Below are 27,544 nucleotides of genomic sequence, written 5' to 3'. Positions count from 1 at the left end.
TTCATCTCCTCATTTGAATTCCATGCTGTCAGTTGTCCACTCAAGCTTTACATTGTTGTCTATCGCCCACCAGGTGCCCTTAGAGAGTTCCTCAATGAGTTTGACACCTTGATAACCTAATTTCCTGACGGTGGCTCACTGCTCTTTGTACTGGGTGACTTCAACCTCCCGATGTCTGACTTCGATTAATTTATTTCCAACTCTTTCCTTCCCATCATTGCCTCTTTCGACCTCACCCATTTGCAGTCCCCTGTCACTCACAAGGCAGGCAATACTCTTGACCTCCTCTTCACTAGAGGCTGTTTGCCTACTAATCTCAAGGCAACCCTCCCTCCAGGTCTCTGATCACTACTTTGTTTCTTTTTTTCAACCCTAGCCACTCAGCTCCTACCCAGATGATCATGCACCGTCACAATTTTCTCTCTCCCTCCCTCTCGCTTTCTCTCTCTCCCTCTCGCTTTCTCCCTCTCTCTCTGTCTCTCTGTCTCTCTGTCTCTCTGTCTCTCTCTCCTTTTCCTCTTCTATCATATCTCCCTTCTGCTAAATCCTCCTGCCTCTTCGACCCTACTAACCTCCCTTTACGCATGCTATGACTTTCTCCTTTCCCCTTTCTTCCCGGCCGGCTCGGCCCTCCCCTCCTGCTCTGTGGCTGAGTGACACATTACGAGGCAATGGAGGAGAACTTCACTTCTGGAGGACCTATTATCCATTCACTCACTCCTCTCTACCTTCTCTTCCTCTGTATCTGCTGCTAAAACCACTTTCTATTGTGCTAGATTTCAAGTGTCTGCCTCTAACCCTAGGAAACTTTTTCCACCTTCTCCTCCCTCCTTAATCCTCCACCCCCACCTCCTCCCTCTCTGCAGATTACTTTGCCAGCCACTTTAAAAAGATTGTCGACATCCACTCTTCATTCACTCAGCTTATTGAATCCACTGGTCCCACTACCCTACGCCTTGACCTCTTTCTCCCCTCTCTCTCCAGATGAAATCCAGCGACAAGTGAGGTTCAGCCACCTGACAACCTGCCCGCTCGACCCCATCCCTTCCTCCCTTCTCTCGACCATCTCTGGAGACCTTCTCACTTCCCTCATCCCAGACCACGGACTTAAAAATGTCCAGAATCGCTCCCCTCCTCAGGAAACCAACACCCGAACCCTCTGATGTCAAAAACTACAGGCCCTTCTTTCTTTTCTTTCATAAACACTTATGCGTGCTGTCTCTGACCGACTCTCACACTATCTCTCTCAGAACCATCTTCTTCACCCTAACCAGTCACTCAACCGAGACTGCTCTTCTTTGTGTCCTGGAGGCTCTCTGCACTGCCAAAACTTCATCACAGTTGACAACTCCATGGTGTCCCCCTCCCAGAATGCAAAGAACCTTGGCGTGACCCCGTCGTTCTCTACAAACATCAAAGCAGTGACTTGCTACGCAGGTTCATGCGCTACAACATCTGTAGAGTACGACCCTGCCTCACACAGGAAGCGGCGCCGGTCCTAATCCAGGCATTTATCATCTCCCGCCTGGACTACTGCAACTCGCTGTTGGTTGGGCTCCTCGCCGGTGCCATCAAACCACTGCATCTAATCCAGAACGCTGCACCCCGCCTGGTGTTCAACCTTCCCAAATTCTCCCATGTCACCCCGGGTCCTCCGCACACTCCACTAGCTTCCAGTCAAAGCTCGGATCCACTACAAGACCATGGTACTTACTTCCTATCTTCAGGCTCATTCTCAAACCCTACACCCCAACTCCGTTCTGCCACCTCTGGTCTCTTGGCCCTCCCACACCTACGGGAGGGCAGCGCCAGACTCTTCTCTGTCCTGGCACCCCAATGGTGGAACCAGCTTCCCCCTGAAGCTAGGACAGCAGAGTCCCGGCCCATCCTCTGAAAACATCTGAAATCCTTCCTCTTCAAAGAGCATCTTAAATAATCCCACAGCATCCCCTCCTCGCACTTGATTCTTACTTCCTCTTACCTGCAGTGAAGCCGCTCAACATTTACATTACATTCAGTCATCTAGCAGACACTCGCGTCCAGAGCGACCCACAGGAGCAACCAGGGTCAAGCTCCCCACCCAGGGGCACATTGACAGATCTCCCACAAAGTCAAATAATTGGGGACCTGAATAACCTCTTGGCCACAGGCCCAAACTCCCAACCGCCAGGCCACCAACCATCCAAGTTCCCCCACAGTTCCCCCAAGAGCTGCACCTCAAGCATTTGAGACCCTCCCACAGCCCCCCTCTACCCCGATAAACCTCCCACTCCACTCCCAACCTCCAAACCTCCCAAGCCCTGTGTAGATGTGTAGGTTTAGTGTGTAGGCTAGTGTGTGGGCTAGTGTGTAGGTTTAGTGTGTAGGCTAGTGTGTAGGCTAGTGTGTAGGCTAGTGTGTAGGCTAGTGTGTAGGCTAGTGTGTAGGTTTAGTGTGTAGGTTTAGTGTGTAGGCTAGTGTGTAGGCTAGTGTGTAGGCTAGTGTGTAGGCTTAGTGTGTAGGTTTAGTGTGTAGGCTTAGTGTGTAGGCTAGTGTGTAGGCTAGTGTGTAGGCTAGTGTGTAGGCTAGTGTGTAGGCTTAGTGTGTAGGTTTAGTGTGTAGGTTTAGTGTGTAGGCTTAGTGTGTAGGCTTAGTGTGTAGGTTTAGTGTGTAGGTTTAGTGTGTAGGTTTAGTGTGTAGGTTTAGTGTGTAGGTTTAGTGTGCAGGTTTAGTGTGCAGGTTTCAGTCTGCAGGTTTAGTGTTTAGGTTCAGTGTGCAGGTTCAGTGTGTAAAGCGAGGTGTGACCTGGTAGATCATGCCAGTGACATGGCTCTCCCCTGTGTGTCCAGGTCCAGATGGGGTGTTACCTCCCACTGAGGGCCGTTACAGTACTATGGGGCGGGCCTCGGCCTCCACAGTAGGAGCCATGTTACTGCAGTCTCGGCTCCGCAGCAGCAGCAACCCTGATATCCCTGCTCCACACAGTGCAGAGGACACAGAGGTCAAAAACATCCTGTCAGCTAAGGTACTGATACACATGCAAAGCCGTGGTTGAATTGGGTAACACACACGGCAAATCCATGTATGTGTCCCAAATGGCAATTTGTGGGCCCTGGTCAAAAGTAGTGCACTATATAGGAAATAGGGTGCCATTTGGGACGCAGGCATGTCTGTTTGTCTCTGTGTTTCTAAAGCACCAATAACCCAGATGGTCCAGTGTGGTTCAGGTTCTTCATGACCACCCCGTTGTTGCGGTCTTCTCCGTCAGGGCTACAACAACCCAGGCTGTCGCATGTCCACCTATGTGGATTCGAGCAGCCACCCTCAGAAGTCTACAGGCGGGACCCGGCCCTCCAACAGAAAGGTAACGCATACCAGAAAGAGCCACCGTAATAAATTGTTATTCACAACTGTGATACCAACAGTCACCAGTGGAGGGCAGTATTATACTGAGAAGGCCAGAGCATATACTAACATGTAAACTACTGTGTCTTTCATACTGGCTAAACACTGAAAATAACATCCCCATTTGCATTCTGAGTAGAATTTATATTTATTTATTATTTATACATCTCGCTGGGATGTTACGTAGTAGTGGATTGGATAGCTCTGGTTTGTGTTGAACTGAGGATTGTAGCCACCAGCTATAATGTGACTGTCTCAGTCTCTATCTCGCTATCTAGCTAGCTAACATATAGGTTGTATTTAGCTCATAAGAAGTACCACTGAGATAGTCAGGATGGATGTGGTTCTTATAAAGAGTACGCTGTGTTCTACATATAGGTTAGCAGACACTACTGTATTAGTGGTGGTAGTGACCCAAGGCTCTCTGTTTCTTTGACAGCAGTTCCATGAAGAGTTGGCTCTACAGATGGTGGTCAGCACGGGAGTCTGCAGAGAGAATGTATACAAATACGCCTGGTTCTTCTTTGAACTGCTGGTAAGTGTGTACAATATATTTTACAATATAGCCTTCGTGTGTTTTGCTTAATGGAGTTGTTCATGGACTACAAAGTGTGTGTGTGTGTGTGTGTGTGTGTGTGTGTGTGTGTGTGTGTGTGTGTGTGTGTGTGTGTGTGTGTGTGTGTGTGTGTGTGTGTGTGTGTGTGTGTGTGTGTGTGTGGTCTCTCTCTCCAGGTGAAGAGCATGGCCCAGCATGTGTCTCAGCTGGAGAAGCCGGACGTCCCTCGCAGGAGCCGCTTCTCAGACCGCTTCAAAGACGACATCGCCACCATCGTCTCTGTGGTTACCGCCGAGATAGGGACCATCCTGGTCAAACAGCAGAAGGTTCAGAACAGTGTATAATTCATATACGCTAGCACTTTTTGTAGACTCAATTCATCATATCATCACTTGACTTCCGATACTAATTTTAATTCAAATAAAATGTTTGATCTCGTGTCTCTCTAATGAGACCGTTGGCTGGTATTAACTGAAAATCAACTGTTTGTTTGTGTTGTTGTTGTTGTTGTTGTTGTTGTTGTTGTTAGGAGATGGAGCAGGCAGAGAAGGTCAACATCAGCCTTGCCTTCTTCCTGTATGACCTGCTGTCTCTCATGGACCGAGGCTTCGTCTTCATCCTGGTCAAAAACTACTGCAACCAGGTCACTACCACAATACCACAATACACTTCCAAACCACAATATTCTACCGTCCTATTTTAAGTGACGCTACAAAAGATGGTAGTTACCTATAGGAAGTTGCTTACAGCATAACTACAAAGGAGGTGACCAATTCTAGACTCTATTTCTATGTCGCTGACCATATCCCATGTCAATAACTTAACTTAACCATGTGACCTGCCGTAACCTTTCTGATTGGTTATTTCCAGATGTCGGCAAAGAGCATTTCCATGCCAACCATGATCGGTATACGATTGGAGTTCCTGCGTATCCTGTGCAGTCATGAGCACTACCTCAACCTCAGCCTTTACTTCAGTAGTCCCGCCTCCGCACCCGCCTCCCCATGCCCATCCATCTCCTCACAGGTCCGTCTGCATGTCAGTCAAAATCCTATCGGCCAGTCCTCAGCACTCACCTGGCTTTGGGATTTGAGGTTATAGTGGAGTATTGTTCAGTCGGGGGAAAGTATTGTTGAGTGAAGTGCTCTTTCTCTCCTTGTCGTTTCATTTCCTACCTCTTTCTCGCTCTCTCTCGCCCACCTCTCTCTATCTCCTTCTTTCTCTCTCTTCCGCGTCTCCCCCGTCTCTCTCTCTCTCCCCCGTCTCTCTCTCTCCGTCTCTCTCTCTCTCCCCCGTCTCTCTCTCTCTCTCCCCGTCTCTCTCTCTCTCCCCCGTCTCTCTCTCTCTCCCCGTCTCTCTCTCTCTCCCCCGTCTCTCTCTCTCTCCCCGTCTCTCTCTCTCTCCCCGTCTCTCTCTCTCTCCCCGTCTCTCTCTCTCTCCCCGTCTCTCTCTCTCTCCCCGTCTCTCTCTCTCCCCCGTCTCTCTCTCTCTCCCCTCTCTCTCTCTCTCCCCCTCTCTCTCTCTCTCTCTCTCTCCCCCGTCTCTCTCTCTCTCTCTCTCTCTCTCTCTCCCCCTCTCTCTCTCTCTCCCCCTCTCTCTCTCTCTCTCTCCCCCCGTCTCTCTCTCTCCCCCGTCTCTCTCTCTCCCCGTCTCTCTCTCTCTCCCCGTCTCTCTCTCTCTCTCCCCGTCTCTCTCTCTCTCTCTCTCTCTCTCTCTCTCTCTCTCTCTCTCCCCCGTCTCTCTCTCTCTCTCTCTCTCTCCCCCGTCTCTCTCTCTCCCCCGTCTCTCTCTCTCCCCTCTCTCTCTCTCCCCCCCCCTTCTCTCCCCCTCTCTCTCTCTCTCTCTCTCTCTCTCCCCCGTCTCTCTCTCTCTCCCCCCGTCTCTCTCTCTCTCCCCCGTCTCTCTCTCTCTCCCCCGTCTCTCTCTCCCCCGTCTCTCTCTCTCTCTCCCCCGTCTCTCTCTCTCTCTCCCCCCGTCTCTCTCTCTCTCTCTCCCCGTCTCTCTCTCTCCCCGTCTCTCTCTCTCCCCCCGTCTCTCTCTCTCCCCCGTCTCTCTCTCTCCCCCCGTCTCTCTCTCTCTCTCTCTCTCTCCCCCGTCTCTCTCTCTCTCTCTCCCCGTCTCTCTCTCTCTCTCTCCCCCGTCTCTCTCTCTCTCTCTCTCTCTCCCCGTCTCTCTCTCTCTCTCTCCCCCCTCTCTCTCTCTCTCTCTCCCCCCTCTCTCTCTCTCTCTCCCCCGTCTCTCTCTCTCTCTCCCCCGTCTCTCTCTCTCTCTCCCCGTCTCTCTCTCTCTCTCTCCCCCTGTCTCTCTCTCTCTCTCTCTCTCTCTCTCCCCCGTCTCTCTCTCTCTCTCTCTCTCTCTCTCTCTCTCTCTCTCCTGTGTCTCTCTCTCTCTCCCCCGTTCTCTCTCTCTCTCTCCCCCGTCTCTCTCTCTCTCTCTCCCCGTCTCTCTCTCTCTCTCTCTCCCCGTCTCTCTCTCTCTCTCCCCATCTCTCTCTCTCTCCCCCGTGTCTCTCTCTCGCTCTCTCTCTTCCCCCGTGTCTCTCTCTCTCTCTCTCTCTCTCTCTCTCCCGTCTCTCTCTCTCTCTCTCTCTCTCTCTCTCTCTCTCTCTCTCTCTCTCTCTCTCTCCCCCCGTCTCTCTCTCACGCTCTCTCTCTTCCCCGTGTCTCTCTGCAGAGCTCCAGTTCATATAGTTTCCAGGAGCAGAGGATCCTGGGCCTGTTTGATCTGTCCCAGGAGTTTAAACAGCAGCACTACCTTACTGGTCTACTGCTCACCGAGCTCAGCGCTGCACTGGACATGGAGTCAGAGGGGTCAGTAGACACACACAGGGGTAAGGTCCAGATGAAGGCCATCAATGCCACCTACAGTCTGCTGTGTGCCCATGACCTGGACCAGCGCTGTGCCCAGCCTGAGGTCAGGGCCAAGGTGGCCACTCTCTACCTCCCCCTGGTGGGCATCATCATTGACTCCATCAACTACCTGGACTTCACAGGTACTGGCCATGGCCACATTTCCATATCCACCCCTAGATCGTACCCATTGGCACTTAATGTACACTGGCTAAGGAGTTGGTTGATTGGTTTGGAACTGGGTTTATGTGAACTGTGTTTTGAGTGTTTGGTGCAGAGCCGTGGCTGGTAACCCTTTAGTAACATCTAATCTGTCTAATTAAAGCTTGAAACTACTTTCAAAAGTATTTGACCCTTGTGTGTCTCTGTAGTGTCCGAGGCTCGCGGAGGGAAGAACAAGACGGGTGGATCAGACGAAGACCCCGACAACGTCACGCCCATCAATCAGTCTATTGCCATGGCGATCGCCGGCAACCCCTTCAACACCTTGGCGAGGAATGCCCTGCCTTCCATGGCGTCTGTGGTAAGACTGTAGGAATGTTGCTATGGTTTCGTATCAGTGGGACTTTCTCTTTTCACCTCCGAGCACATACTGTATGTTTGAGTTCCTCAATCAGACCTGGAGGAAGCTTGCTTTTCAAACTGCATCAAAGTGATTTTATTAACATTTCAATTAGAGGAGTCAATTCCTTGCCCACGAACTTGGTGTATAATTGCTCTGCGTTTTTGTGACTAGCAGTGTCCGTCTGTGTGTTGGCGCATTGTAACAGGTGTGCTGCTGTGAGGTAGACTGATGAGCTGTCAGATGCACACCCGCACTCCATCCATTCTGAGACGCCAGCTCTCTCTCTCCCTCGCTCTCGTTCTCGTTCACTCACTCACGCAGACACACACACGGGAGATGCTTTATGGGCAGGCATTATAATCATAAGTGACCTGGGCTGTCCTGAGCAACACAAGACATCCATCAAGCGTAGCCACGGCGACACTGCAGCCACTGAACACCTTCACTCTTATCCCTCCTCTCACAACTTGCCTGTGCTAGATGAATGTGTGCCCTATATATACGCTATACACAATGCTATCGATGGCTGGTCTACTTTGAGTATTCATCCAACTCAACCCCTTAGTGAGATTGGGGGGGGGGACCTGTTTCCTCCAAAAGGAGAATCCATAAGCCACACTACATCTCCGATCACATTGCAGCGAATCTGTCCACTTTAAAGTGTACATCTCTAATCCCCTTCCTCTACCAGTCTGCTGAAGGCCTTTGCAAGACCGTACCTCGGATTCAGTTTTTGGCGATTACCACTTCACATCGTGCGATGTTATCTTGATATCAACCTGGGCCAGATTTGTACGATTTTGCTCCGGTTCTGTCGTCACATTCCGCGATTGGCTTGCTAGGCGACGTCAGGCCGACATAGGCTACGTCAACTGCAGCGGTGTATTGGACCTGTGCGTGTGCCCAGCACCGCCGTTGCAAGACTCACTCTATGCTTAATGTGTGAGTGAAGTGAGTTATAAAATAAATAAACGGAAAGTATCCATCTTAGAAATTAGTTTTCACGTGCAAACTTTGTGAGCGTTTTATTTTGATGGCCCATTTTGTGCATTAAAACTTCTTATGGCTGGGTGGCAGTATTGAGTAGCTTGGATGAATAAGGTGCCCAGAGTAAACTACCTGCTACTCAGGCCCAGAAGCTAAGATAAGCATATCATTGGTAGATTTGGATAAAAAAAACACTCTAAAGTTTCTAAAACTGTTTGAATGATGTCTGTGAGTATAACAGAACTCATATGGCAGGCAAAAACCTGAGGAAAAATCCAACCAGGAAGTGGGAAATCTGAGGTTTGTGGTTTTTCAACTCTTTGCCTATCCAAGATACAGTGTAAATTTGGTCCGATTGCACTTCCTAAGGCTTCCACTAGATGTCAACAGTCTCTAGAACCTTGTTTGGAGCTTCTACTGTGAAGGAGGGAGGAATGAGAGCTGATTGAGCACTCTGAGTGCCATGAGCTCATTCAGGCGCGTTTCCGTGAGAGTTAGCTGCGTTCCATTACATTTCTACAGGCAAAGGAATTCTCCGGTTGAAACATTATTGAAGATTTATGTTAAAAACATCCTAAAGATGTATATAATCAATCATTTGATGTATGAATGGAATTTTTTGACATTTCGTTTGGCCTGCGCGTCGTGAATTTGGATTTGTGAACTCAAGGCGTGAACAAAAAGGAGCTATATGGACTTTATCAAACAAAACAAACATTTATTGTGGAACTGGGATTCCTGGGAGTGCATTCCGATGAAGATCACCAAAGGTAAGTGAATGTTTATAATGCTATTTCTGACTTGTGTTGACTCCACAACATGGCGGATATCTGTATGGCTTGTTTTTGTGTCTGAGAGCGGTACTCTGATTATTGCATGGTGTGCTTTTTCGGGTAAAGCTTATTTTTAAATCTGACACAGCGGTTGCATTAAGGAGAAGTTTATCTAAAGTTCCATGCATAACACTTGTATTTTCATCAACATTTATGATGAGTATTTCTGTAAATTGATGTGGCTCTCTGCAAAATCACCAGATGTTTTGGAAGCAAAACATTACTGAACGTAATGTGTCAATGTACACTGAGATTTTTGGATATAAATATGAACTTTATCGAACAAAACATACATGTATTGTGTAACATGAAGTCCTATGAGTGTCATCTGATGAAGATCATCAAAGATTAGTGATTCATTTTATCTCTTTCTGCTTTTTGTGACTGCTCTCTTTGGCTGGAAAAATTGCTGTTTTTTTCTGTGACTAGGTGCTGACCTAACATAATCGGATGGTGTGCTTTCGTCGTAAAGCCTTTTTGAAATCGGACACTGTGGTGGGATTAACAACAAGTTTATCTTTAAAATGGTGTAAAATATTTGTATGTTTGAGGAATTTTAATTATGAGATTTCTGTTTTGCGTTTGGCGCCCTGCACTTTCACTGGCTGTTGTCATATCGATCCCGTTAGCGGGATCTAAGCCATAAGAAGTTTAACAATATCCCATCGGGTAGCCTGATTTCAGATGTGTCATGTACCAAGATGATTAGGGAAATAGTTTTTCTTGCGCAGCATGTAGGCTAAACGTTTACATCGAACTATTAGGCCTATATTAATCTGACTTCACAATAATCGTATGTGCCGGCCGTGTTCCTATTGGTTAGTCACCGGGATTGGCTCGTAGCGCCAGCCACACTACACGATTAAGGCAACAAAATTCGGACACTGCTTAAACTTTGTCAGAGCCTAACGATCGCACGTAGCTGCACTTAATCGGCAGACGTTGACCCTGTCAGCCTGAACGAGCCAAGACGTCCGACAATCGTTTACGAGCTAAGAATTTGCCCACGTTGTGGAAATTTTGTCAGGAATAGCAAAATTGTTGCATAAGATGGCTGAAATCGTTCAGTCTTCAAAGGTCTTAAGGCCGTGGCCACCCTGTGTGTGCATGTGTTTCCTATAGTAGTATAACTCTGTCTCTCTCCTCTCTACCAGTCTGGTAAGGCGGTGGCCACCTTGTCAGCAGAGACCAGTCGTAACCTGCTGCTGTGTTTCCTGTGGGTGATGAAGAACGCTGAGAGGAGTCTGATCCAGCGCTGGACTGTCGACATGCCCTCAGCACAGCTCAACAGACTGCTAGAACTACTCACCATCTGTGTTTCCTGCTTTGAGTACAGGGTAAGAATGTCTGCACCCTGCATGGAGTACATACCTAATTCATTTGTGTAAATATGATGTAAATGTACATTTTTCTCACTGTGTGTGTGTGTGTGTGTGTGTGTGTGTGTGTGTGTGTGTGTGGTGCAGGGGAAGCAGAGCAGTGATAAGGTGAGCACCCAGGCCTTACAGAAGTCCCAGCAGGCCAAGATGCAGCTGGAGGACTCCCTACTGAGGGGCATCGGAGCACGGGGGGAAATGATGCGCCGGGTTGGAGGTCAGTCCCACCCACTACTCTCTCTGATTGGTCAGAACTACCGTAGCTACATGCACAGTACACGTCTTCTAAGTACATCTCCTGAAGAGCAGCTGAAAAGGGGAGGATGGTACTCCTAGGCTGCTTTTTGATTGAATGAGAGCCTGTCTGCCCTCTTATCCCTAACCCTTTGACCCGGACAGGAAGTGACCGCGCAGGTCAGAGAGAGAACCTACGCTGGAGGAAAGACCTGACGCAGTGGAGGCAGACCAACGACAGACAAGACAAGTGAGTTAGACACACACACAGACACACACACACGGGTACATACGCAATTCTTGCAAACATGTATTACTCACCTCTCCTGGTAACTATGGCCCAGAAGACCAATTGTCAGGCAGTGTCTTGTGAAGACAATGTCAAGGAAGAGAACCCATAGAGGCAGAACGAGGTCTCATCCTTGTGCCTTTTTACTCTCAGAACGAAAGCAGAGCTGGACCAGGAGGCTCTAATCACTGGGAATCTGTCTACTGAGTCCAACCTCATTGTCCTGGACCTCCTGGAGACCATAGTACAGGTCACAACGTCGCTCTCCTTATTGTTTCTCTCTACCTGTTCATCTTTCTTCCGTCCTCTTCGATCTTTCCTGTCCTCTCTCCTCTCTCCTCTCTCCTCTCTCTCTCGTTGTGTTGATGACTGCTGATTGTTTGTAGATCAGTCTGTCACCATATACCCACAATGCTTTACGAATTTGATCATCTCTCGAACACGGCCTGCGTCACAATGTCCTCTCTGGTTCCATTGGCTGACCGTATTCTTTCTCTCACTTGTGGTTGGTTGTCATGACAGTCTGTCTCCCGCACAGGCTGTTCCGTTGGCTGACTGTAAGGACAGTGTAGTGGGCGGAGTACTGCGGGTGTTGCTACACTGTCTCACCTGTAACCAGAGTACAACCTTCCTGTCTCACTGCTTCAGCACGCTTCGAGCGCTCATCGTCAAGGTAGGGTGTGTGTGTGTACACACTAGGTACTGACAGTATTGTGTGCGCGTTTGTATACTGACGGTATTGTGTGTGTAGTTTGGTGACATGTTGTTTGAAGAGGAAGCCGAGCAGTGTGCCGACCTGTGTCAGAAGGTGCTCCAGTACTGTAGCAGTCATGAGGGTGGAAACAGAAGCCAGGCCTGCGCTACCCTATACCTCATCATGAGATGCAGCTTCAGCTCGGCCAACGTGAGTACACGCACGCACGCACGCACGCACGCACGCACACTGATTCCGTCTCATCCGTTTTCCTCTACCACCCAGCTTTAATGTCTTTTCCATGTCTATTTTGAGCTCAGTGGAGACATTTGCTGAGTGATGTGTTTCTGGGTAGTGAGAAGTGAACAGGGAGATATGTCACTGTCTAACCCCTGTGTCCCGGCCTTTCTGTAAGTAATGTGCGAGTTAGAAAAAGGGGGAGGTTGAGAAGGAGACGGCGCGTGGGAGGGAGAGGGAAGGACAGAAGGTCATCTGAGCTTCTCCCCTCTTGGCACAATCTCTAATTCAGAGTGATTGACCTTTACCTCTTCTGTTTTAAACAACCTCCATAGCCGTGGTGTGAAGGATCTCCTTCACCCACTCTTTGTTTGTTTTCATCCCCCTCACCACCTCTCCATATCCCATTTAGCATCTAAATAAAACCATGAAGCAGGGGTCATATTCATTAGTGCACACCGTTGCAAAACGTAGCCAAGCGTGTTGCCACAAGTTTCTTATTGGACAAGTTCAGGTTGTCCCCTCCCGGGTGTCGGGCCATGTTCCTCTGTTTGGTTCCTGGTGAAAAAGACCAAGGTTTTTCCAGGGAGGACATGGATACGAAGAGAACGAGTGAAAGAGAGGAGGGAGGATGGTGAATGAGAGTTTTTGATGGATTGCCAGTGCACAGTTGAAGTGAGGCCATCTTTCGGGATGATGGTGGAGAGATGGAGAGAGGGTAGGGGAGATGGAGACCGAGTGAGGGGATGACAAATAGTGGAAAGAGAAAGGAGAAGGAGTGAGGTCATCGCTCAGAGCCCCCCACACAAGGACAACACACACACACGCACACACATATACACACACACATTGTATCAATGCCAGTGATGGCCGTTTAGGCCCTGGCTCCACGTTGGATTTAACAGAATGGGGCCGTAGAGATGATCCATAGGTGATTATGTCGCAGCTAATGGGAGATCGTTTCCCGCTTTGCTGCTGATGGTGGAGATAGATGGGGTTACACACACACACACACACACACACACACACACACACACACACAACAATGTCAGGGTTAAGCCTTCCATTACCTGGAGGAGACTGTGACACCCTTAACAACAACTGGACTGACCTAGAAAGAAGAAGAAGGATGACCTGGACAGAGAGAGGGACATGACCTGGACAGAGAGAGGGACATGACCTGGACAGAGAGAGGGACATGACCTGGACAGAGAGAGGGACATGACCTGGACAGAGAGAGGGACATGACCTGGACAGAGAGAGGGACATGACCTGGACAGAGAGAGGGACATGACCTGGACAGAGAGAGGGACATGACCTGGACAGAGAGAGGGACATGACCTGGACAGAGACAGACCTGGACATGACCTGGACAGAGACAGACCTGGACATGACCTGGACAGAGACAGACCTGGACATGACCTGGACAGAGACAGACCTGGACATGACCTGGACAGAAACCTGGACAGAGAAACGGAGACCTGGACAGAGAAACGGAGACAGAGACATAGAGACATCGAGACAGAGACGACATCGAGACAGACCTAGACAGAGACGACATCGAGACAGACCTAGACAGAGACATCGAGACAGACCTAGACAGAGGCATCGAGACAGACCTAGACAGAGACATCGAGACAGACCTAGACAGAGACATCGAGACAGACCTAGACAGAGACATCGAGACAGACCTAGACAGAGACATCGAGACAGACCTAGACAGAGACATCGAGACAGACCTAGACAGAGACATCGAGACAGACCTAGACAGAGACATCGAGACACCTAGACATCGAGACATCGAGACAGAGACATAGAGACATAGAGACATCGAGACAGAGACATAGAGACATCGAGACAGAGACATAGAGACATCGAGACAGAGACATCGAGACAGAGACATCGAGACATCGAGACAGAGACATAGAGACATCGAGACAGAGACATAGAGACATCGAGACAGAGACAGAGACATCGAGACAGACCTAGACAGAGACATCGAGACAGACATCGAGACAGAGACATCGAGACAGACATAGACAGAGACCTCGACACACAGACATCGAGACAGAGACATCGAGACAGACCTAGACAGAGACATCGACACAGAGACAGACCAGAGACAGAGACAGAGACATTGAGACAGACCTAGACATTGAGACAGACCTAGACATTGAGACAGACCTAGACATTGAGACAGACCTAGACATTGAGACATTGAGACAGACCTAGACATTGAGACAGACCTAGACAGAGACAGACCTAGACATTGAGACAGACCTAGACAGAGACATTGAGACAGACCTAGACAGAGACATTGAGACAGACCTAGACATTGAGACAGACCTAGACATTGAGACAGACCTAGACATTGAGACAGACCTAGACAGAGACATCGAGACATTGAGACAGACCTAGACAGAGACATCGAGACAGACCTAGACAGAGACATCGAGACATCGAGACAGACCTAGACAGAGACATCGAGACAGACCTAGACAGAGACATCGAGACAGACCTAGACAGAGACCGAGACAGAGACATCGAGACAGACCTAGACAGAGACATCGAGACAGACCTAGACAGAGACATCGAGACAGACCTAGACAGAGACATCGAGACAGACCTAGACAGAGACAGAGACATCGAGACAGACCGAGACAGAGACATCGAGACAGACCGAGACAGAGACATCGAGACAGACCTAGACAGAGACATCGAGACAGAGACATCGAGACAGACCTAGACAGAGACATCGAGACAGACCTAGACAGAGACATCGAGACAGAGACATCGAGACAGACCTAGACAGAGACATCGAGACAGACCTAGACAGAGACATCGAGACAGACCTAGACAGAGACATCGAGACAGACCTAGACAGAGACATTGAGACAGACCTAGACAGAGACATCGAGACAGAGACATCGAGACAGACCTAGACAGAGACATCGAGACAGACCTAGACAGAGACATCGAGACAGACCTAGACAGAGACATCGAGACAGACCTAGACAGAGACATCGAGACAGACCTAGACAGAGACATCGAGACAGACCTAGACAGAGACATCGAGACACACCGAGACAGAGACACTGAGACAGAGACACTGAGACAGAGACATCGAGACAGACCTAGACAGAGACCTCGACACAGAGACATCGAGACAGAGACATCGAGACAGACCTAGACAGAGACATCGAGACAGACCTAGACAGAGACATCGAGACAGACCTAGACAGAGACATTGAGACAGACCTAGACAGAGACATCGAGACATTGAGACAGACCTAGACAGAGACATAGAGACATTGAGACAGACCTAGACAGAGACATAGAGACATTGAGACATCGAGACAGACCTAGACAGAGACATAGAGACATTGAGACATCGAGACAGACCTAGACAGAGACATCGAGACAGACCTAGACAGAGACATCGAGACAGACCTAGACAGAGACATCGAGACAGACCTAAACAGAGACATCGAGACAGACCTAAACAGAGACATCGAGACAGACCTAGACAGAGACATTGAGACAGACCTAGACAGAGACATCGAGACAGAGACATCGAGACAGACCTAGACAGAGACATCGAGACAGACCTAGACAGAGACATCGAGACAGACCTAGACAGAGACATCGAGACAGACCTAGACAGAGACATCGAGACAGACCTAGACAGAGACATCGAGACAGACCTAGACAGAGACATCGAGACAGACCTAGACAGAGACATCGAGACAGACCTAGACAGAGACATCGAGACAGACCTAGACAGAGACATCGAGACAGACCTAGACAGAGACATCGAGACAGACCTAGACAGACCTAGACATCGAGACAGACCTAGACAGACCTAGACATCGAGACAGACCTAGACAGAGACACCGAGACAGACCTAGACAGAGACACCGAGACAGAGACAGAGACAGACCTAGACAGAGACAGAGACAGACAGAGACATCGAGACAGACCTCGAGACAGACAGACATCGAGACAGACAGAGACATCGAGACAGACCTAGACAGAGACATCGAGACAGACCTAGACAGAGACATCGAGACAGACCTAGACAGAGACATCGAGACAGACCTAGACAGAGACATCGAGACAGACCTAGACAGAGACATCGAGACAGACCTAGACAGAGACATCGAGACAGACCTAGACAGAGACATCGAGACAGACCTAGACAGAGACATCGAGACAGACCTAGACAGAGACATCGAGACAGAGACATCGAGACAGACCTAGACAGAGACATCGAGACATTGAGACATCGAGACAGACCTAGACAGAGACATCGAGACAGACCTAGACAGAGACCTCGACATCGAGACAGAGACATCGAGACAGAGACATAGAGACAGACCTAGACAGAGACATCGAGACATCGAGACAGACCTAGACAGAGACATAGAGACATTGAGACATCGAGACAGACCTAGACAGAGACATCGAGACAGACCTAGACAGAGACATCGAGACAGACCTAAACAGAGACATCGAGACAGACCTAGACAGAGACATCGAGACAGACCTAGACAGAGACATCGAGACAGACCTAGACAGACATCGAGACAGAGACATCGAGACAGACCTAGACAGAGACATCGAGACATTGAGACATCGAGACAGACCTAGACAGAGACATCGAGACAGACCTAGACAGAGACATCGAGACAGAGACATCGAAACAGACCTAGACAGAGACATCGAAACAGACCTAGACAGAGACATCGAAACAGACCTAGACAGAGACATCGAGACAGACCTAGACAGAGACATCGAGACAGACCTAGACAGAGACATCGAGACAGAGACATCGAGACAGACCTAGACAGAGACATCGAGACATTGAGACATCGAGACAGACCTAGACGGAGACATCGAGACAGACCTAGACGGAGACATCGAGACAGACCTAGACGGAGACATCGAGACAGACCTAGACGGAGACATCGAGACAGACCTAGACGGAGACATCGAGACAGACCTAGACGGAGACATCGAGACAGACCTAGACGGAGACATCGAGACAGACCTAGACGGAGACATCGAGACAGACCTAGACATCGAGAGACATCGAGACAGACCTAGACATCGAGACTAGACATCGAGACAGACCTAGACGGAGACATCGAGACAGACATCGAGACAGACCTAGACAGACCTAGACATCGAGACAGACCTAGACATCGAGACAGACCTAGACATCGAGACAGACTAGACATCGAGACAGACCTAGACATCGAGACAGACCTAGACATCGAGACAGACCTAGACATCGAGACAGACCTAGACATCGAGACAGACCTAGACACAGACCTAGACATCGAGACAGACCTAGACATCGAGACAGACCTAGACATCGAGACAGACCTAGACATCGAGACAGACCTAGACAGACAGAGAGTCACACACAGGTGTGAAAGTAGTAGACCAACAGATAGACCCTTAAAGGGGAATATTTACAACCCCAAAGTCTACTTTATTAGCCAATACACGACTGGACAATGTCATATCATTCTTTAATATGTCCTTTTTATAGCTTGCTTTTATATATACAGCCAGCCATGCTAGTAAAACTGTAACGTTAGCCTGTGTTACTGTCCTGAACATCTCTAAAACTAAAAGTGTTGTATATTTGTACGAAGAATTCCAGAAGGTTCTAGACCTCAGCTGAATCTGGTAATGAATAATGTGGCCATTGAGCAAGTTGAGGAGACTAAATGACCTTGTTACCTTGGATTGCAAAGTGTCATGGTCAAAACAAACGGATGGATGGTTGTAAAGATGGGGGACGTCTGTCTGTAATGAAGACCTGCTCTGCTCTTTAGACTCCACACAGCAAGTCCTGCAGGCTCTAGTTTTATCATATCGCCATTATTGCCCGGTCATAAGGTCAGGTGCTGCAAAGAAGGACTAGGAAAACTGCAGCCGGCCCAGAACAGAGCGGAACGTCTCGCTCTTCACTGTAATCGGAGGGATAGTATCGCAACAGCTAATGGGGATCCTAATACGATACCTACATACCCTCCACTCTAAGCCCTGATACTGATGATAGGCCTCCTGCCTGTCAAATCCACCCCTCAGAAATGACTGTCACAGAGGGCTACATAACAGGTGAAAGCACCCTATTCCCTATACAGTGCACTCATTTTGACCCGGGCCCAAAGGAGTGCACTATGTAGGGAATATGTTGCTCTTTGGGATGCAGACTAGGTCAACCCTAGATGTTCATGTCAGTCCCTCTCCCCCGCTGTGCAGAACTTCTCCCGGGTGAAGATGCAGGTGACCATGTCTCTAGCCTCTCTGGTGGGGAAGTCAGATGACTTCCATGAGGAGTACCTCCGCAGGTCCCTCCGCACCATACTGGCCTATGCCGAGGAGGACACAGAGATGCAGAACACACCTCTACCCTCGCAGGTAACGCACACGTTCGCACACGGACTGCGAGAATGCCATTCACACACGTGTTGATATCGACCCCGGCCCTCGTCTGTGTAGGTGGATGAGCTGCTGAGGAACCTGAACAGTATCCTGTCAGACACGGTGAAGATGAGAGAGTTCCAAGAAGACCCAGAGATGCTCATGGACCTCATGTATAGGTACATACACACACATACACACACACACACACACACACACACACACACACAGACTCCTGCTTTATGTCTCTGTGGTTTGGTTGTTTCTCCTCTGTTTGTTGCTCACTATGGAAACCATGTGGTAGCAGTTTGGTACAGTGATCTGGGTTTGTGTATGTACAGTAAATACATGCAGGTTGTGTGTGTGGGTGTGAATGCATACTCTCTCAGTGCACGGGTCATCTGCTTACATTCTCCATCTGTAAAAGGCCGTTATAAAGCTTCAATTTACGTTAGGCTACCTAAAACTGACCGCCAGCCCTCCCCAGGGGTCAAGAATTCGGCATCACTCACGCACTTCCTCCCTCCCTCTCTCTCTCTCCAGGATAGCAAAGGGTTACCAGACGTCGCCCGACCTGAGGTTGACCTGGCTGCAGAACATGGCGGAGAAACACAAGAACAGGAAGTGTTTTACAGAGTCGGCCATGTGTCTGGTCCACGCTGCGGCCCTGGTGGCTGAATACCTCAGCATGCTGGAGGACCACAAATACCTACCTGTGGGCAGTGTCACCTTTCAGGTGCGGTACACGCACGAACACACAATACTGAATCTGGAATGTTGACTGTGGCCAGAAGGGGGAACTGTACACTGAAAACATAATATATAGATTGTTTGGCTGCTATCTTGGTTAATCACTTAGGGACAGATGTTTTAGTAGAAAAACGCTATATCAGTAACACTTGATTGGTTGGTTCCCTTTTGTAATACGCTGGATGAGTCTGATTGGTTGGTTGGTTGATTGATTGGTTGTGCAGAACATCTCTCCCAACGTGCTGGAGGAGTCGGCAGTGTCCGATGACGTCCTGTCCCCAGACGAAGACGGAGTCTGCTCGGGGAGATACTTCACCACCGGTGGGCTGGTGGTCCTACTGGAGCAGGCAGCAGAACTCTTCAGCCAGGTACGTCTCACACACACACACACACACACTGAGTGGAGGACATGCGCATGCTAAATAATGGTACTGCTGCACTTACATAAACGCACAACAATCGTACACTATGTGGCCAAAAGTATGTGGACTCCCCTTTTTAAAATGACCTCAACCCCCATCGAACTCCTTTGGGATGAATTGGAACGCCGACTGCGAGCCAGGCCTAATCGCCCAACATCCGTGCCCGACCCTCACTAACGCTCTTGTGGCTGAATGGAAGCAAGTCCCCGCAGCGATGTTCCAACATCTAGTGGAAAGCCGTCCCAGAAGAGTGGGGGCTGTTGTAGCAGGAAAGGGGGGGACCAACTCCATGTCAATGCCCATGATTTTGGAATGACACGTACGACGATCAGGTGTCCGCAAACTTTCGGGCCATGTAGTGAATGTTGTGAGTGAGTGTCGTTGGTGTTGTTTTCAGGGTGGTCTTTATGAGGCGGTGAATGAGGTGTACAAGATCGTTATGCCTATCCTGGAGGCTCACAGAGATTTCCGGGAGCTGGGCTCCGCTCACCACAAACTCCAGAGAGCCTTCGACAACATCATTCAGAAGGTACAGACAGCCGCACGGACTACCGTTTTATAAAGGGCCTTACATCCACAGTACATATGAAGTGTTTACAATCATGGTGAAATGCTTACAATGAAAATAGCTTTTTTTAATTTAAATTTAAATGTATTTTTATACACAATACTGAGTCTCTTTCATGTGTTTTGTCTTGTCGTCCCAGGGCCATAAGAGGATGTTTGGGACATATTTCCGAGTGGGGTTTTATGGGGCCAAGTTTGGAGACCTGGACGAACAAGAGTTTGTTTACAAGGAGCCAGGGATCACCCACCTGCCAGAGATATCCCACAGACTGGAGGTGAGAGAGGGTGTGTGTGTGTGAGGATGTGTGTGTGTGTGTGTGTGTGTGTGTGTGTGAGGATGTGTGTGTGTGTGTGTGTGTGTGTGTGCCCACCGTTGTGTGCACGCTTTTACCGTAAGGATAGAAGTACTGAATCTATTCACATGAGTACCGTACGGATGCATTGCTGTTGTGTTGTAGAACTTCTACAGTCAGTGTTTTGGAGATGCCCTGGAGATGATCAAAGACTCCAAAGACATAGACAGGAGCAAACTGGATGCTAACAAGGTACAGTATACGACACTACACTACCAAGTCATTACTGCCGAGTCCCGTTTGACTACCTTCTCCGACTTGCATATGTCAAACAACAAGATGCATCTCTTCATTTTAACCCTAACCCCCCCCCAGGCCTACATCCAGATCACCTATGTGGAGCCCTTCTTTGACGATTATGAGATGAAAAACCGCCTGACCAACTTTGAGAAGAACTTCAACCTGCGTCGCTTCATGTACACCACGCCCTTCACCAAGGCCGGGCGGCCGCGCGGCGAGCTCAACGAGCAGTACAAGAGGAAGACCATCCTCACCACCATGCACGCCTTTCCCTACGTCAAGACACGCATCAACGTCATCCAGAAAGAAGAGGTATGCTGGTGGAACTGAGCGCGTACAGCTTCCCAATGCCTGGGTCCCTCGTTGCCTTTTGATCATTACTGCCTTTAAGGCAAAAAGACTGATATTTTATCTCTCCAAATCTAACTCGCACACTCCCCCTTTCATTCTCCTTCCTCTAACCCCCCTCCCATCTCCAGTTTGACCTGACTCCCATTGAGGTGGCCATCGAGGACATGCAGAAGAAGACCAGGGAGCTAGCAGTAGCCACACACAGGGAGCAGCCCGATGCGAAGATGCTCCAGATGCTTCTACAGGGCTCTGTTGGAGCCACTGTCAACCAGGTACCTCCAGCCACCTGCCTTGGCCCCTAAGAATGGAGTCTTTTCCTTGCCTCTCGTCTTTTCTACCCCCCTGCGTTTGCAGTTTAACATAGAGCTATTTCTGACTTATTGCTGTTACTCAGTTATTAAACGTTACTCCTCGACTCCACACAACAAATAAAGACAAAAAAAAACACGTTTGTAAAAGCCGACTGAAGTGGTTCGCATGGTGTATATAGCAGGCAATCGTTTGTGTTCTCCTGAATCCTCATGAATCTAGAGGAAGCATCCAGTCTTGTAAGTTAACGTGACGATAAACAGCAGGTGGGAGACATGACACATCAAAGAGTCCGGTTCAACCCTAACATCGTCTGTACAGTGCCTCTGCTGATTCGTTTTTAAAACCTTAATTCACAACCTCTCCTTTCATGTCTGCGCTAAACACGGAAACCCTTTGATCTGATGGCTTACAGCTCCCGTCAAACGTTGGCTAAAACGCTAGAGTAATGATGTAGTTACAACATCAGGCCCCAGCTTTCTCTTGGATCGTCTAATCTGACAGCAAGCCCTGCTTTCACCTGCTGACTGTATACACAACCGTAATGCTCGCGCCGTCCATAAACAAACACAGCCCTCGGCCTAATCAGTAGAGAGGCACGGCCCCCCCTCTCTATGTTCGTCGGTCCGTCTGTCTGTCCAGGCCCTAGCCTAGCACCTCTGCTTCGAATGCTCGTCAGGGCTCGTTTGCTATGCCTGGCGTGACCCGGTGTCACGCGAATGTGCAGTGGTTTCAGGATGATTAGAAGTTAGAATAACAAGATCCCAGAGAGGGAAAGAATGTGAGCCAAAATGGCTGCTCGTAGGCAGGGTTCAGGGGTGACCTTAGCCACACAGCAGGCCAATCCCGGGTCTCTCGTCTGATCTCTTGGCTGAACATCGTGGCCTTTGGACACATTGGCCGTGTCTCATATGGCACCCCGTTCCTTATGGCCTATGAATATATGAAGCTCTGGTCAAAACTAGTGTCATTTGGGACACGGACATTATTAAGCCTTCTGTTAGGAAGTAGTTTCCTCTACTGAAAGCAAGGCATTCATCATCCACACTCACACACGCACTTTCTTCCTCCCACTCCTCCCCGCTCTCCTTCTTCTTCTTTTATACCATTTTCTTCCTCTGTTTTTCTTCTGTCCTTCGCTCTCTCTCTCTCTCTCCTCTCTCTCTCTCCTCCTCCCTCCCTTGCTCTCTCTCCTCCCTCGCTCTCTCTCCCCTCCGTCCCTCCCTCCCGTCTGTCTGTCTGTCTGTCTGTCTGTGTAGGGACCATTGGAGGTGGCCCAGGTCTTTCTGAATGAGATCCCAGCGGACCCCAAGCTCTTTCGTCACCACAACAAACTGCGCCTGTGTTTCAAAGAGTTCATAATGAGGTGAGAGCCAAGCCAAACACCACAGAGAAACCCATGGCTCACCAGCCAGCCAATGAGAGCTAAGAAAACCTACCTTGCTTTGGTTGCAGTCCGATTCTCTAATCTTTTCCCCAAAGTGTGCACTCGTTATCAGTTCTGGCATGAATACAGTATTTGGTGGAATATACATTTCTGGTGTTAGTGGTGTCTTGAAGCACAGACACTCTCTAAAATAGTACTGTCGCATGGTGGAAATAGAAAAGGACACTAAAATAGTACTGTCGCATGTTGGAAATAGAAAAGGACACTAAAATAGTACTGCCGCATGGTGGAAATAGAAAAGGACACTAAAATAGTACTGTCATATGGTGGAAATAGAAAAGGACTATAAAATAGTACTGTCGCATGGTGGAAATAGAAAAGGACACTAAAATAGTACTGTCGTATGGTGGAAATAGAAAAGGACACTAAAATAGTACTGTCGCATGGTGGAAATGGAAAAGGACACTAAAATAGTACTGTCGCACGGTGGAAATAGAAAAGGACACTAAAATAGTACTGTCGTATGGTGGAAATAGAAAAGGACACTAAAATAGTACTGTCGCATGGTGGAAATAGAAAAGGACACTAAAATAGTACTGTCGTATGGTGGAAATAGAAAAGGACACTAAAATAGTACTGTCGTATGGTGGAAATAGAAAAGGACACTAAAATAGTACTGTCGTATGGTGGAAATAGAAAAGGACACTAAAATAGTACTGTCGAAATAGAAAAGGACACTAAAATAGTACTGTCGTATGGTGGAAATAGAAAAGGACACTAAAATAGTACTGTCGTATGGTGGAAATAGAAAAGGACACTAAAATAGTACTGCCACGTGGTGGAAATAGAAAAGGACACTAAAATAGTACTGCCACGTGGTGGAAATAGAAAAGGACACTAAAATAGTACTGCCACGTGGTGGAAATAGAAAAGGACACTAAAATAGTACTGTCGTATGGTGGAAATAGAAAAGGACACTAAAATAGTACTGTCGTATGGTGGAAATAGAAAAGGACACTAAAATAGTACTGCCACGTGGTGGAAATAGAAAAGGACACTCTAAAATAGTACCCCTTCTGTAGCACAGTTGGTGGAAAGGGCATAGGCGCTTGGTGAAATAGAAAAGGACACTCTAAAATAGTACTGCCACGTGGGTAGTGAAAAGGTAAAATAGTACTGCCACGTGGTGGAAAAGGACACTCTAAAATAGTACTGAATGTGGAAATGACACACACGTGGTGACTAGAAAAGGACACTAAAAAGTACTGCTTGGTGGAAATAGAAAAGGACAGCGTACTGCCACTAAATGGACATAAAATATTATTAGAAATAGAAAAGGACATTATATAGTACTGCCACGTGGTGGAAATAGAAAAGGACACTCTAAAATAGTACTGCCACGTGGTGGAAATAGAAAAGGACACTCTAAAATAGTACTGCCACGTGGTGGAAATAGAAAAGGACACTCTAAAATAGTACTGCCACGTGGTGGAAATAGAAAAGCAAGCGAATGACAGTAAAACCAGCTACTGTATGCACACACAGCATCTCAGTCTTGGTAATGTGTTATTACTGGAATACATTCATAGGTGATACTAAAGGAAGCTAGACAGGTAACTAAAACATGATTTAATACAACACAACAAGGTATTTCATTTCCCGTTGGGCAAATGAATAAAAGTTGTTTTCCCTTGAATATCATTCAGCTGCATTTGGTTTTGAATGGAACAGAAAAGTTTTATTGTTGCCTGGGGAGTTAAATTTTATTTAGAATATTTTACAAATAATTTAAACCAAGCATCTAAACGAATGAGGCAGGCGATGTGGTTATTTGGTCCAGGGTGTGTGTCTGTGTGTCCCTGTGTGCAAGAGTGTGTGCCTCGCGTGGGAACGTATCGTTTGCCTCCGAAAGGTGGCTTTCATTTTGGAACCCTCATGCCACATTCCAACTGCCTTGATTCCTGCAAGCAGGCTGGCAAATATTTACCGTAATTTCAAAAAATGTTTATTTTTCTCCATAATCCATGCAAGCTGGCACGAGCTCCTTATATAGTATCCACTTATCATCCTGCTATTTGCGCTGGAAGGGCGATGGTTGCTAGCTACAGCACATTGAAGGTTTTTTAAATGATTTTGTTTCCCCCTGTCTTTCCAGCAGTCCCTATGCATTTACCATATACCGTTAGATTACATTTTCCGTATTACTTGCACTAAAAGGGGAGAGATAAGTGCAACCATGTGTTTTTTTTTTTTAAGCATCATCGTCTTTCCATTTCCCTGTGCCTCGTTTGTCTGTCGCCCATTCTGCATGTTGTAATTGTGAATGCAGGCATGACCCTGTTCTCTGGGAATGAGGTTCAACCTCAGGCTAGTTTGTTTGGTCATCGGTCACTCTACTCCCTGCAACTCTCAGCACAGTACTACAAGACACATTTCTTCCTCGAGCATTCCTGTAGTAAAGTGGCAGGGCTCGGCGAAAGCCCCAATCAAATACAGATGGACACACGGGGGTTGTTTTTAATAAGGTGAAAACATTTATACATTTCAATGTGAACAGATTTGGGGTCAAATCCATGTCAGTCACATTGTTAGCTCAGGAAATGAACTGGAATCCGTTAATAGAAAATAAGGAAATTAAATGAATTTACTCTGACAAATAATAAGAAAGTCCTCCGTAAAGATCACTGACCTGAAATGACTTTTCAGGAGGAGAGGAGACTATTGAGAGAGAGCCTGCACTATGTCTTCCCCCCACTGTTCCTCTGTAGGTGTGGCGAGGCTGTGGAGAAGAACAAGCACCTGATCACGATGGACCAGAAGGAGTACCAGCAGGAGCTGAAGAAGAACTACAACCGTCTGAGAGAGAACCTGCGGCCCATGCTGGAGAGGAAGATACCCGAGCTCTACAAACCCATCATCAAACCACGCTTGGAGAATAGGTAACTAGTGCTGCGAGGGTTGACGGGTTTAGGGTCATGAAATATTGTGTGGATGAAGGGCTTGTGGGTAGCGGTTGGTTGAGTAAACATGTAAAAAAAAAAAAATCTAAATTGTATAATTCTTGTGCAGGCTATGTTTACATTTTCTTTAAATTGTTTTCGGGCTGTGCCATTAGTGCATAAACCTAAGCTTTAGGGCCTAACTTTACGCGTGCCAAATAACCTACACACCAATTGCGAAACCACTTTTGGGAACAGGCAGAAAAAGTGAACATTTGAGCCACTGAGGCAAAAAGGACAACGCGTAAAGCTGCAAAATGGAAAATAAAGAGAAGGGAGGGTCAGAAAGGTCATGTTTGGGAAAGATTTGGTGACATGGTAAAAGAGGATGATAGCAGTGCTGGCTATGTTATGTATTGATTGTGAGCCGCTACACAAATGCCACAGTCACAAGACGGGGACTTCAAATAGGTCTAACGCACGTCAAGGGAACTGTAGCCTACTGTTTAGATGGGTTAAATGGAAACTGACATCTGGACACTGACTGTAGGTCTATAACCTTTCACACAGAACTCCTGCAGGATTAAGCATTTATTGCAGTAAAATGATACACCAAAAACATTTTGACTCGGGAACAGGAGGGGAGAAATAAGATTTCTTTCTTTCAGCATTTTGAGAGAATGCTAATGTGCATTTGGGGACCGTATGTAGAGGTGCCATCATTATCATCAAATCTGATAAGATTTCAGTTCGGCCTGGATGCATATTTTACGTGGCTTGAAATACGATCAGAAACATGTTGGGTTGTCTTCACAGCTTACTATTTCCTGACAATCAATCAAACTGATGTAATTTGGAGATTTTAAACAGAAAATCTTTCACATTTTTGGGCTTAGTTATTGGATTTTCTCCCCGGTCCCTAAAAGTCTTTGCTCCGCGAAAGAAGCAGAGATGACAGAGCACTTTACCGATGTCAACTAGATTGAAGCATTCATTCAATCATTTATGACATTATTCTGGTGAGCAATGGTTTATTTAGTCTTCAAGGCCACATATATTGACAGAAGAAAAGCTGCATATATCTAAGTACCAAAATATCAGGAAATACAGTATAAGCAGAAACATAGCTACACTGAACAAAATTATAAATGCAACATGTAAAGTGTTGGTCTCATGTTTCATGAACTGAAATAAAAAATCCCAGAAATTTTCCAAATGCACTAAAAGCTTATTTCGCTAAAATGTTGTGCACAAATGTGTTTACATACCTGTTAGTGAGCATTTTTAATTTATGAAGATAATCCATTAACCTGACAAGGAAGCTGAATAAACAGCATGATAATTACACAGGTGCACCTTGTGCTGTAGACAATAAAATACCACTTTAAAATGCCACAGATGTCTCAAGTTTGCAATTGGCATGCTTACTGCAGAAATGTCCACCAGAGCTGTTGCCAGAACATTGAATGTCAATTTCTCTACCATAAGCTGCCTTTCACATCGTTTTAGAGAATTTGGCAGTACGTCCAACCAGCCTCACAACCGCAGACCACTTGTAACCACACCAGGACAGGACCTCCACATCTGGATTCTTCACCTGCAGGATTGTCTGAGGGGGTGTGGGGAGAGGAGAGTGCTGAGGAGTGTTTCTGTCTGTAATAAAGCCCTTTTGTGGCAAAAACCTCATTCTGATTGGCTGGGCCTGGCTCCCATTGTGGGTGGGCCTGGCTGCCAAGTGGGTGGTCCTATGCCCTCCAAGGCCCATCCATAGCTGCACCCCAGCC

The 27,544-nt window shown here is 47.7% G+C and overlaps 1 protein-coding gene and 1 long non-coding RNA gene across 4 annotated transcripts in view; one reads left to right on the top strand and one right to left on the bottom strand.

Moving 5' to 3' along the window:
• The window catches only part of dock8 (dedicator of cytokinesis 8), an 87,839-nt gene that overhangs the window by 53,788 nt on the left and 6,507 nt on the right, over window positions 1-27,544 (top strand). For 2 of the 3 annotated variants that reach the window (XM_052461794.1, XM_052461792.1), the window contains 25 exons: window positions 2,829-3,004; window positions 3,248-3,343; window positions 3,824-3,919; window positions 4,117-4,266; window positions 4,470-4,583; window positions 4,811-4,966; window positions 6,614-6,932; window positions 7,161-7,312; window positions 10,329-10,511; window positions 10,641-10,767; window positions 10,950-11,034; window positions 11,227-11,323; window positions 11,612-11,746; window positions 11,825-11,977; window positions 18,281-18,439; window positions 18,521-18,621; window positions 18,986-19,178; window positions 19,417-19,560; window positions 20,012-20,143; window positions 20,322-20,456; window positions 20,640-20,726; window positions 20,850-21,086; window positions 21,254-21,397; window positions 22,694-22,800; window positions 25,590-25,760. In XM_052461794.1, coding sequence (XP_052317754.1) covers window positions 2,829-3,004; window positions 3,248-3,343; window positions 3,824-3,919; window positions 4,117-4,266; window positions 4,470-4,583; window positions 4,811-4,966; window positions 6,614-6,932; window positions 7,161-7,312; window positions 10,329-10,511; window positions 10,641-10,767; window positions 10,950-11,034; window positions 11,227-11,323; window positions 11,612-11,746; window positions 11,825-11,977; window positions 18,281-18,439; window positions 18,521-18,621; window positions 18,986-19,178; window positions 19,417-19,560; window positions 20,012-20,143; window positions 20,322-20,456; window positions 20,640-20,726; window positions 20,850-21,086; window positions 21,254-21,397; window positions 22,694-22,800; window positions 25,590-25,760 — 3,649 coding nt within the window. The remainder of the gene's footprint in view (window positions 1-2,828; window positions 3,005-3,247; window positions 3,344-3,823; window positions 3,920-4,116; window positions 4,267-4,469; window positions 4,584-4,810; window positions 4,967-6,613; window positions 6,933-7,160; window positions 7,313-10,328; window positions 10,512-10,640; window positions 10,768-10,949; window positions 11,035-11,226; window positions 11,324-11,611; window positions 11,747-11,824; window positions 11,978-18,280; window positions 18,440-18,520; window positions 18,622-18,985; window positions 19,179-19,416; window positions 19,561-20,011; window positions 20,144-20,321; window positions 20,457-20,639; window positions 20,727-20,849; window positions 21,087-21,253; window positions 21,398-22,693; window positions 22,801-25,589; window positions 25,761-27,544) is intronic. The other variant, XM_052461793.1, reaches the window with a different exon arrangement.
• Window positions 17,176-17,581, bottom strand: LOC127907294 (uncharacterized). Its single transcript, XR_008064082.1, has 3 exons — window positions 17,357-17,581; window positions 17,255-17,326; window positions 17,176-17,219 (listed from the first exon to the last, which is right to left on the bottom strand). It is a non-coding gene; the product is annotated as an uncharacterized LOC127907294 (long non-coding RNA).

Source organism: Oncorhynchus keta, chromosome 14 (assembly GCF_023373465.1).
Source record: "Oncorhynchus keta strain PuntledgeMale-10-30-2019 chromosome 14, Oket_V2, whole genome shotgun sequence".
Classification (NCBI taxonomy): domain Eukaryota; kingdom Metazoa; phylum Chordata; class Actinopteri; order Salmoniformes; family Salmonidae; genus Oncorhynchus; species Oncorhynchus keta.
This window is presented reverse-complemented; position numbering and strand designations above follow the sequence as displayed.